Consider the following 12,191-nt stretch of genomic DNA (forward strand, 5'->3'; position numbering starts at 1 on the left):
TCAGAAGAAAAAACAGTTATCTTTGTCCATTTCAGAGGCTTTTGTGCAAAGCCCCTGGCCAGGTCAGATTTCTGGAGAGGCAGGGCCAGACTGAGCCTCTTAGACAGAAGGTATCAGGGACTCCTGTCCCTGCTGGGTGCAGGGCTCCCAGTGCCCCGCAGGCCTGCAGAAACAGGCCAAGGCTCTCTGTGGACACGAGACCCAAGGATGCAGTGGTGGTGAGGGGTATTCCCGCCAAGGGGTGTGCCGTGCCCTGGGAGCAAAGCTGGCACTGGCACTCCCCCTGAAATAACTGCAGGGGCCCAGGATCCCACCAGGGAACGGGACCCACCACAGCCCCCAGGTCCTCACCCCAGGACCATGCTCTCCCCAGAGACCCAATCTCTACAAAAGATTTTTTAAAAAGTAGCCAGGTGTTGGGGAGCACATACTCCGGAGGCGGAGGCAGGAGGGTCGCTTGAGCCCAGGAGTTGGAGGCTGTAGTGAGCTAGGATTGCACCACTGCACTGCAGCCTGGGCGACAGAGTGAGCCCGTTTCATTACAGTGAGAGGGAGAGAGACAGGGCAACCCTATCCAGGATTTGACATGTCCATACAACAGTAACATTTGAAGACAAATTCAGAAATTTCATTCCTAGTAATGTCTTCCCACTATTGCTGAGTGAAAAAACTACCCAAGCAGCTTAGAATTTCTCATATTTAGTAATGATTCAAGGAGCTGCTTCCTCAGAGTCGTCTGTGCCTGGGTCTGGGTGCCCTGACCACGGTCCCACACGGTGGGTTTCCGGGGGGGCTCTCCATGGGGAAGGCAGGGCCCCCCTTCCCAGGCACCTACACACCCCTGCACCTTGCTGAAGGACCGTCTTCTATCAGGGCAGAGGCTGCTCACTCTCTGGCATCCAGCAAGCACTCAATACGTATTTCTTGGGTGTGAAATGAATGTGGGACCAGTCTCCCAGCTGTTCAACGAGGGGTGAACAAAATGGGCGGAGCAGGCATAGCGCACAGCCTTTACTTGCAAGGACAGACGGGGTCATCGCAGAGACTCCTCGGGGTCCGGGTCTGGGTCCTCGGTGGCCTGCAGCACGTCCACGTGGCTGTACGACTTCCAGGCCTGCAGGTTACAGTTCTTCAGGATGGTTCCCAGCTGCTGCCCAGGGCCCACTTCGAAAGTCTGGGGGAACGCAGTGCCTTTCTTCCTTTCGTATATGGCGTGCATCGTCTGCTCCCACTTCACTGGGGCCACCACCTGCTGGACCAGCAGCTCCTGGATGTGCTTGGGGTGCATGTATCTGTTCCCACTGATGTTTGAGTGGACGGAAACCAGAGGCTTCTTAATGCTGATTGTCTTTAAAACTTGAGCCAGTGGCTCCAAGGCTGGCTCCATGAGGCGGGTGTGGAACCCACCACTAACTGGCAACAGCTTGGTGCGTCTGAAGTGATACTTAGAGGAATTCTTCTGGAGAAACTTCAGAGCCTAGAAAAGAAAGGAGGTTTAAGCCAAGCAAATCTTAGGGGAAGACACGCAGAGGCAAAAGTCAGCGTCAGCAACACCACAGCCCTGTGTGTATCATTGATTTTGAGAGACTGGGGTCTCGCTATGTTGCTCAGGCTGGTCTTGAACTCCTGGTCTCAAGAGATCCTCCTGCCCTGGCCTCCCTAGTAGCTGGGACTGCAAGCATGAGCCATTGCGCCCAGCAGCCCTATGTATACAATATGCTTATTCCCACACATTTGTACATGTCCCATATCCCACAAACCATGAGACATGTGGTTTGCCATGACCTTAACTCACTTTTTTAGCTCCAGTTGAAATTAATTGTACAGCTGGTGTCCCAGAAGTCCTTTAGGGATATGACCATTCACATACCCCAACTGGGAAGGTGACCATAGCATGCTTGACAGAGACCCAAAGCTGTTAAACATGGAAACGTTGCTCTGTCCATCAGCCCAGCACTGTCACTTACTAGCTCGGTGGCCCAGGCAAACCACTTAACATTTTGGAACCTTTTCTTTATCATCCCGAAAATAAGTACAATTCCATCTGCTTCACAAGGTTGCTGGGAAGAGCAAATCCCACAAGATGTGTGTGTCTGATAAAGGAAAAAGCACTATCTAATAAGTGTTAGTTTTCAATGAGAATTCTGCTGCCCTCTCATAAATTTTTTTTTTTCTTTTTTTTTTTGAGACAGAGTCTCACTCTCTTGCCTGGGCAAGTTCTGTGGCATCAGCCTAGCTCACAGCAACCTCAAACTCCTGGGCTCAAGCGATCCTCCTGTCTCAGCCTCCCGAGTAGCTGGGACTACAGGCGCTAGCCACCATGCCTGGCTAATTTTTCTATTTTTAGTAGAGACAGGGTCTCACTCTTGCCGAGGCTGGTCTTGAACTCCTGACCTCAAGTGATCCTCCTGCCTTGGCCTCCCCGAGTGCTGACCCTCTCATAATTTTTAACAAGCCTGTTTTCTTTTTAACTCCATAATATTCCAGATAAAAATTCAGAAGGAAAATCCAAGCCCCATTTCACAACGCAGGGTCTGGGGTGTTGGGGTTTCTCTAGAGAAAAAAAGAGGCTTCTCTCCCTCAAGCCCAAAGCCTCCCCAAAAGGGCACCTCGCCTCAGAAAGGGCCTCGGGGGCCAGCCAACAAGTCTAAACACTTGCAACTAAACTGTGTGCAACCATAAAATTTGCAAAGATCTTTAAAATAGCAAATATTCTTTGTTTTTTGCACATGAATATTTATTTATTAAAAAAAATTTTTTGTTGTTTTTTTAGAGACAGTGTCTCACTCTGTCACCTAGGCTAGAACACAGTGGTGCAATCATAGCGCACTGTGGTCTCTCTGCTCGGGATGCCCCCCGCCTGGCAAACTCATGCTCGCCCTCCAGGTGCCGCCTCCACAGGCCCCCCATAGTCAGCCTGACCCTGACCGTGCCCCTTCACCTGGAACCATCCTCTCACGGCTGCTCCTCCTTTGCCAGCAGGAACCCTGGCTAATCAGCCTGTGTCCCCAGTGCTCGTTACATAGGAGCTGCCCGATAAATGTTTGGGGAAGCAGCAAAATGGAAGGACAGCAGAAAGGAAATTAATTCGGGTGCAAAAACACACACCCAAAAAAGAGTACGACAGGGCACAGGAATCCAACAGAAAACAGCTCTCTTTTCTCTAAGGAAGCAACCAGATCAGGGGTTCGGGAGAGCCCAGAATGTACTACAGGTAGGCCCTGGAGATCACCGGGTCCTGCCCCTTTACTGTAGACGTGGGCTGGGGACTTGTTCCCCCAGTACACGCTGGGGAGGGGGGCAGCGTGCCGGCCTCCGGCCTCCCTCTGCAGCGCTCCGTCTGCCACGCCTGCCCCACCCAAAGTACTTCCTAAGACCAGAGCGCCCACCGCACTGCTGGTGCAGCGCAATTCCCACCCTCCGTACTGGACTGGCGACGATCAAGGCAGTTCCCATCCACACCGACCTCTAGGTGTCCTGAAATCACCCTGCACTCAGGAAAGAGGTAGTTGGACACCTCACACACGGGGTCCTCTATGCCCAAAGACTTGCAGTGTTCCTGGGCTTCCAAACAGGCGAAGGTGAACTTGGACGGAGGCCGGCCAAGGACAGACAACATCCCACTGGGGACAGCTTCTGAAGCTTCCTGCATGGCCTCAGCTCGGATTTTCACTGCATACAAACCTGTCCAGGGAGAAGAGCATTTGAAAAATCAGGACTCACAATGAAGGAGGGAGGCCAGACCTGAAAGAAAAAGCACAAACTCCATTCTGTGCCAGAGACACTGACAGTGGTGCCGGTCCCCAGCCCACAGGGCCAGGCTGCACATGTCTCTACGGCCGACACAGAGCTGTTACTGCCATTGGCACTATACAAATGAACCCAACTTTCCTGTCTTAAAGTTGGTTTAGTGTAGGACAGTGGTTCTCAACAGTGGCTGATTCTGCCCTAGAGCAGTGTCTGGAGAAATTTTCTGGTTGTCACGACTAGGGGAGACAGAGGGCTGCCGACATCTAGTGGGTAAAGGCCTGGGATGCTCCTCAACATTCGACAATGCACAGGACTGCTCCCCCGAAACAAATGTGAATCGTGCCACTGCTGAGAAGCCCTGGTGAAGGGTAAAGACGGACAGACTTGGAGCTGCATGCCTTGGGCAAGTCACAACCTCCTTCTGGTTCAAATTTTTAGTTGGCAAAATGAGGATAATAATATTCAATCTGCCTAGGTTGTTGTGAAAACCAGAAACTGTTATTAGTTTATTATTTAAGAGAAATCATGTAGAACAGGAAAAATAATCAAGAACTATCAGATACATGGGCTGCTATACAAACTGCAAACAAGTACATGAATTGCAGTAGCACATAATTAGCATAAATTGTCACTGTCTCCACTTAGAGCTGGAGAACGTGGCACAGCCACGGCAGATGAACTGAAACGTGGGGCTCCTCATTCAGCGAGGCTCAAAGGCACAGTGAGAGGACAGCAGGCGGCTCCAAAGATTGTGACGTAAGAGTGGCCTGTAACTACCAGACACCCAACATCCTGGTCCTGGGTCTGCTCTCTGGGCAGAGAGGAGAGATGACCAGACCAAAGAGAGATTAAGAGACCCACTCAGGGTTTGAAGGGACAACAGAGAGGGTGTGAGGAGAAAATCCCGCACCCTTTCTCATTAACACATCTTCGTGCACTCAGCACTTACATATTTTATATTTGTACCAGGCTTTCAGCCCCCTTACCAAGAATTGTGGAACAAATACATTAAGAGCCTGTGACAGGAAATAGGAGAAAACACACAAGGAAAGTGGAGAGAACATGTGGAAATCCTTCCCTGCAGGCATTAAAGCAGTAACTATGCAGAATGTCAAGGGAAAAACTGAACACAAAATTGCAAATATGCTATAATTCTGCAAGTTATGTACACATGAAATGATACAATGATACATGTAATACAACAGTGTCATTAGGATGTGGAATTATGCAACTTTTTTCTTTTATATAACATTTCCTTAATAGTGCTATAATCCTTTTTTTAAAAAGTGAAATTCACATAAAATATAGTTAACCATTTTAAAGTGTATAATTCATTGGTATTACTATTTCGTGCATTCATAATGTTGTGCAACCACCAGCTTGCTCTCTCTGGTTTCAAAACCTTTTCATTACCCCATAAAAACACCCACATCCACTAAGTAATCGCTCCCCATTTCTTCCACCCTCCACCCCTAGTAACCGCTAATCTGTTGTCTCTGTGGATTGGACTCATGTATTCTGGACATTTCATATAAAGGAATCATACAATATGTGACTTCTGTCTGGCTTCTTTCACTTAGGACATTTTTAAGGTTCATCCCTGTTGTAGCATGTATCAGTGTTTTATTCCTTTTTATCATTTAAAAATATTCCATTGTATAGATATACCACAATCTGATAATCCATTCATCAGATGATGAACATCTGGGCTGTTTCTACCTTCTGGCTATTGTGAATAATACTGCTACAAACATTTGTGTACAAGTTACTCTGTGTGGATGTTTTAATTTCTTAGGTATATACATATGAGTAGAATTTCTGGGTCATATGGTAATTATATTTAACTTTTTGAGGAACTGGCCAAACTTTTCCACAGTGACTCCACTATTTTGCATTCCCACCAGCAATGTATGAGAGTTTCTATTTTTCTACATACTCATTGATACTTACTATTTTTATTTTTTTTTAAATAAAAGCCATCCTAGTGGGTGTGAAGTGCTATTTCATTGTGATATTGACTGCATTTCCCTGATTATTAGTGATGTTAACCATCTTGTCATGTGCTTGTTGGCCATTTGAATATCTTCTTTGAAGAAATGTCTACTCAACTTGCCTGTATTTAACTATAAGCAAAAAATGTAACTGTTTTAACTATAAGCAAAAATCTTAAGACGTGATATGGCTCAAGATCAAATATTCATATCCTCTTTTTCATTCAATGAGCATCTACTAAGCATCCACTGCTTGGTGGCACTGGGGGGGTGACAGCACAGGGTAGTGGGGAAGACAGTCAAACAAGCAGAGTTCATGAGATTATAAAGAGAAGGGAGGCCAGGTGCCATGGCTCACCCCTCTAATCCTAGCACTTTGGGAGGCCAAAGCGGGAGGATCTCTGAGACCAGGAGTTCAAGACCAGCCTGGGCAACATAGCAGAGATCCTGTCTCTACAGAAAATTAAAAAAATAGCCAGACATGGTGGCGTGTGTCCCTCCCAGCTTATGGGGAGATTGAGGTCGGAGGATCGCATGAGCCCAGGAGTTTGAGACTGCAGTGAGCTATGATGACACAACTGGACTCCAGCCTGGGCAACAGTGAGACCCTGTCTCAAAAAACAGAGAGAGAAAGGGATACCCATAATGTATCAGGCTTAAAAGGGAATCATGGTGAAATCTGGTCCTCAAGATCCCATGTCCGCCCTATCCACATAGTCCCTTCTTTGTCACCCCTGAGTAGGTCTAGTATCATTAAAATTTTTTATTTTTAACAGACAGGGTCTTACTCTGTGGCCTAGGCTGGAGTGCAGTGGCATGATCATAGCTTACTACAGCCTTTACCTCCTGGACTCAAGTGATCCTCCTGCCTCAGACTCCCTAGGACTACAGGTATGCACCACAATGTCTGGCAAATTTTTAAAAAAAAATTTTTGTAGAGATGGGGTATTGCTGTCGCCCAGGCTGGTCTCGGTGATCCTCCTGCTGCAGCTTCCCCACATGATGGGATTATAGGTGTGAGCCACCATGTCCTGCCTCCAATATCATTTCTGGCAGTGTTCTTTGCCCTCACTGAGCCCAGCAAGACCACACCCTGTACAAAACCAAACTCCTTCCTGTATACCTTCAGAAAATTCCATGGCTCCGGCAAAAACTAGGGCTGCAAATTCTCCCACACTGAATCCAGCAGCAGCAACACAGTTCTCGATAACCTGCAGCGACAGACGCAGAACATGAGGCCAGATTCTCTGAGGGAAGCTCACTTCTGGGGCACTTGCACCGAGAGCTGGCAGGGTGTTCAGCACTTCAGTGAGCCAGGGCCCGCCGGCCTGGTGCTCCGGCGAGAAGAGGACACATGGAAGTGGCCTGGACAATCACCGAGTTCAGCCTCTACTGAGGAGGAAGTTCCCTGGTAAGGTGAGTTAAAGCCCAGGCAACTCTGTAGTCACGCTGACTCCAACCCAGGGCTCTGGATTCTCTTGCCCCAGCCCTACAGTGGCATCTCATCCACATGGTGTGAAGTTAAGCGTAGAAGCCAAGAGCATGACTCTTGGAGTCAGGGACTAGAATTCTTAGCCGAGTTCTCTAATCCCTCTGAGCTCGTTACTTCATGTGTGAAATGAGGGACAAGCAGGGCCTATCTCAAAGGGCTGCTGCATTACATGAAGATAGCATCTAAAAAGTGCTTAGGGCACACGGCCCAGGCTAAGCACTGAACGTTATCATCATGACTCGGCAGAACCACTTAACTAATTCCTTTAGTATCCCCAATTCTCCTTTCCTCATTCATAAAACAACATTATTCACAAGGTGGTTGTGAAGGTGAAATGGGGTAAAGGATCTCAAATACTCAACGTTTACTGTCTCGATATTATTATTCAATATTAACAGTAATCAATTCACCACCTTCAAGTGAAGTGACATTCTCAAATGTCTTTTCAATGATTCTTCATTTAAGGATGAACTTTAATCCTTTTAAAATCATCTAATAGTTAATTAAATGATTAAGGATCATTTAAAATCACAATTCAGCCCTCCACTGCCCATCTCCTTAACCTGCTATTTCTTTCTGTAACACTTATCGTCTTTAACACACTATGTAATTTCCGTAACGAGTACAGCTACTGTGTATTATCTGTCTCCTCTAAGATGCAGGTCCCCTAGGGCAAAGATCCTTGTCTTGTTCACAGCGCCTAGAACAGTGCCTCGTACATTATGGGAACTCGGTAAGAATCTGCTAACTGAGTCAGACGTGGGAGCCGCGGGCGGGCCCCGGCCTGCCACAGGGCTTCGGGCCTCACCGCTGGCTGCAGGTGATGGAGTTTCTCGACCGCGGCCAGCGAAGCCACGAAGACAGCGGGCTGGCAGTGCGCGGTGCGGTCCAGGGCCTCCTGCGGCCCGTGCAGGCTGAGCTCCAGCAGGTCGTAGCCCAGCACGCGGCGGGCAGCGGCGTAGAGCTCTCGGACGCGCGGGTAGGCGAGCAGACCGCGGCCCATGCCCACCTGCTGGCTGCCCTGGCCGGGGAAGAGCAGCACCGAGCACTGGCCTGGCGTTCGCCGCGTCTCCGCCGCCCAGGGCGCCTCCTCCGCCTCCGTCGCTCCTCGCAGCAGCTCTGCCACGCTCTTGGCGCCGGGCGGAGGCACCGGAAAGCTCGAGGCGCGGCGGCGGCACGCGGCACCCAAGCCCCGGGCCCACGGGGCCCGCGCGACCCGCAAGCTCATGCTGAAACACCTGCCCTGCGCGCGTTACCGTGGTGACCGAGGCCCGACTGCGGCGGCGCGATGCTGCGTAGTCCTTGGCGCATTTCCTGCCCCGTCGCCTGGGGCACCCGGGAGCGGAAAGAAAGGTTCCGTGGTTACTGGTTCCGCCTAGGCTCTGAAACGCTCCATGGCTGCGTGCAGGGGGTCTAGAGTGAACCGTGCGCTTCCTTAAACCGCCACAGCCAAGACTAGAACACCACACCACAGCACAGCGAGCCCTCAACAGATATTTATGGAATAAGTAACGCAAAGCAATGTACTATTTACTCTTTCTACCTAGCACATGAAGAGTACTTGAGACTTCCCAATTCTCCTGCGCAAATGAGTCTCCCAACACTAAGCAAGATAACAGCTGTCTTTTATAATGTTTCCTACAAACCAGGCACGGTGCTTGGAACAACAAGCATCCAGTAAATCTTTATGCCACTCAATAAAGTCCTGGATATGTTTCAGATGTTAGCTTATTTAATTCCTCATGGCAACAGTGTGATGGGTAGGTGCTATTATAATCCTCGACTTACAGATGAGCAGACAAGGGGTCAAAGATTGAGTGACAGGTGATTAGTGACAGACTAGGGATTGGAAATTGGGGTTATCTACTGTCAACCTAAAAAACTCAGAGAGGCTATCCTCAACAAATGATTATATTTGGGAACAGCAGGATTGCAGTCCGAAATGCAAGCTGTGACAGGCCATAGGGTATCTAAGTGGGTCGGAGGTCGGGATGGGGAAGGGGAATCTTTTAAAAATAAAGAGAAGTCCACTGAAGCTGTTTCGAAACTAAAGGTTACGAAGACCAAAGTTTACAGGGATTTGTTGCTGGAGTTGGTGTGAGCTTATGAGCCATTACCAGGCAAATGTCCTTGTGCAGGTAACTTTTTTGACTTGAGCAATTTCCTGTGATAAGTCCTGATACCAGTCTAGTGTAGGTAGGTCTTGTGATAAATCCTGCTTACAAGCATGTTTGCATGAGGGCTTCTTTTTCAAGGTTTCCCCTGACACCATTTTAGAGTTTGACATAAGTGATTCCATGTTGGTACTGGCAATTTTCACACCACCTTCTGAATGCTAGTGTGAGGCTAGGTCAGAGAGTCTAACTCTGACCTCACTCCATCTCCCACTTCTCCTTCTCTACTCCCTCATTTCTTGCCAGCCTTTTCTAAGGAGCCAACACGCGCACACACACACACACACACACACTTCATGATGAGAAAATCTAGGTAGTCTTAGTTTGGGCTGCTATAACAGAATACCATAGACTGGGGGACTTAAACAACAGAAATTTATTTCTCATAGTTCTGGAGGCTGGAAAATCCAAGATCAAGGCACCTGCAGATCCAGTGTCTGGTGACAGCCTACTTCCTGGTTTGCAGATGGCTGTCTTTTTGTTGTATCCTCACATGGTAGAGAGCAGGGAGAGAGAGAAAGAGATCCCTTGTCTCTGCCTCTTTTTATAAGGGTATTAATCCTATTCATGAAGCCTCCACCCTTATGGCCTAATCACCTCCCAAAGACCCCTCCTCTAAATACCATCACACTGGGGATTAGGCTTCAGCACATGAATTTTGAGGGGGACACAACATTCAGTCCAAGGCAAATCACATCAGCTAATCTATTTCACTGAGTTTGTCCTAAGAAAAGAACCAAATAAGCAAAGACCTAACTCTCAAGATGTCCATGGCAGCCCTGCTTTTTTTTTTTTTTTTTTTTTTTTGAGACAGAGTCTCACTCTGTTGCCCAGGCTAGAGTGAGTGCTGTGGCGTCAGCCTAGCTCACAGCAACCTCAGACTCCTGAGCTCAAGGGATCCTCCTGTCTCAGCCTCCCGAGTAGCTGGGACTACAGGCATGCACCACCATGCCCGGCTAATTTTTTCTATATATATTTTTAGCTGTCCATATAATTTCTTTCTATTTTTAGTAGAGATGGGGTCTCGCTCTTGCTCAGGCTGGTCTCGAACTCCTGAGCTCAAACGATCCGCCCACCTTGGCCTCCCAGAGTGCTAGGATTACAGGCGTGAGCCACCGCGTCCGGCCGGCAGCCCTGCTTTTGACAAGGAAAAAGCAGAGATAAGCTGTATGTTCAGCTAGAGAGGATTAGCTCAATGAATTATGGCAAATCTATACAGTGCTATGGTCATAAAAGATACGGAAGAGGTTTTCGGGTTAAGACATGCATAGAGCACACACTGTCTCTGGAAGCCCATAAATCCACAGCAAGGGGATATTTTAAAGACACAAATCCACAAGGACAGGAAGAACAGGAAAGGGGACTGCAGCAACAGAATCTGGAAGCTGGAAAGCAGGTAGGTTGATGTTACCTGACTTAGTTGATCTCAGACAGCTAAATCCCTCCCAGCAGTGGGGAAAGCTGAGAACCAACCCTTAGTCATGCAACAGAATCCTCAAAAGCTTAAAAACCTGGTCACAACCAGCTATAGATTTCTTTGTTCCTTCTCTGCTCCCACTGCTTCACCTGACTAGCTTAAAAAAAAAAATCTTAAGAACTGACAGCAGAGATGCTTCTAGATCTAAGGGTGAAAGAAGACTGAAACCAGAGGACTATTTGAAGGTGTCTTTGAGAAGCAGATCTTCAAATCTGCTCCCTCTCCCCAGCCACTGGGTGATGCTCCTCCCCCACCCTGGGAAACACCTGGGATTTAGCTCCGGAAAGGGACAAAGAATCTCCGGGCTGGGCATGGCAAGGACAGCAGTGAACATGGGTACTCTGCCAAAACAGGGGGACACTGAATGCTAAATGCAGAGACCTCCTCCAGCGCCCTCTCTAGGTGAGCTCTCAGAAACCTGGAGCCAGACTCTTGCCCTCCAGGCAAGGGACTGGAGGAACCTGACCAGCCCAAAAGGAAAATCCTGAAGATATTGACAGTCCAGGAAGTTTCCAGAACTTGGCCCACCAAGGTTACCTTATAGTGAAACTAAACCAACAAATACCATCCAAGGGCTTATTTTGTTCATTTCTTCAATCACGAGCAGCCAGCCTAAGGTTGCCAAGCATTTGAGGAAAGCCTCTTATAAACAGGGGGAAAGTAACGTATAGCATTCAGAGACTACGAAGAGAGAAGAAAATAATTGTCATTGATAGCTTTAAGAGGGAAGAGAAGCGCTATCCACAAAACAGGAACAGGAAATTGCCCAGGAAGTCCCGGATCTGAGTAATAGGAGTTCCAGAAAGAGAAGCAAGAAAGTGGAGGGAAGGAAATTAAAGAAATAATCGCATTTCTGACAAATAAAGAATATGAATTTCCAGATGGAAAGGGCCTGTTGAGTGCTGGCGCAAAGGTTGAAATTAGATCCACATAGAGGAATATCAGTGTGAAATTTCAGAACTCTGGGCCAAAAGTCTTTAAAAAAGGAAGGGGATGGAGTCTGAAAAGAGGGGGGGAAAAAAAAAGGAAAAAACCAAAAATCTTAAAATCTTCCAGGAAGAACAAAATGGGTTCCACACAAAAGCTCCGGAAACAGAGCGTGCGTAGCCTGAGCACCCACGATGGCAGCTGGACCGCAGCACATCTCCACGATTCTGACAGCAACGGTCCCCAGCTTTACATTCCTACTCAGCCAAGCATCAGTCATCTGTAAGGTAGAATGCAGGCTTTCACAAATGTTATCTTCCCCCACTCTTTCTCAAGACCTCCTGGAGACGCACTCAACACAAAGGGAAACCAAGAAGGAG

General features: G+C 48.2%; 1 protein-coding gene across 1 annotated transcript; it reads right to left on the reverse strand.

The window, feature by feature from the left end:
- Positions 1 to 449: 449 nt before the first annotated feature.
- Positions 450 to 8,512, reverse strand: MCAT (malonyl-CoA-acyl carrier protein transacylase). Its single transcript, XM_069489896.1, has 4 exons — positions 8,042 to 8,512; positions 6,865 to 6,952; positions 3,467 to 3,684; positions 450 to 1,477 (listed from the first exon to the last, which is right to left on the reverse strand). Exons 1-4 carry the CDS (start codon positions 8,459 to 8,461, stop codon positions 1,034 to 1,036), a joined length of 1,170 nt encoding a protein of 389 aa, XP_069345997.1. The 5' UTR covers positions 8,462 to 8,512; the 3' UTR covers positions 450 to 1,033.
- Positions 8,513 to 12,191: the final 3,679 nt, after the last annotated feature.

The sequence above is a fragment of the Eulemur rufifrons genome, chromosome 16 (genome assembly GCF_041146395.1).
Source record: "Eulemur rufifrons isolate Redbay chromosome 16, OSU_ERuf_1, whole genome shotgun sequence".
In the NCBI taxonomy this organism is placed as follows: domain Eukaryota; kingdom Metazoa; phylum Chordata; class Mammalia; order Primates; family Lemuridae; genus Eulemur; species Eulemur rufifrons.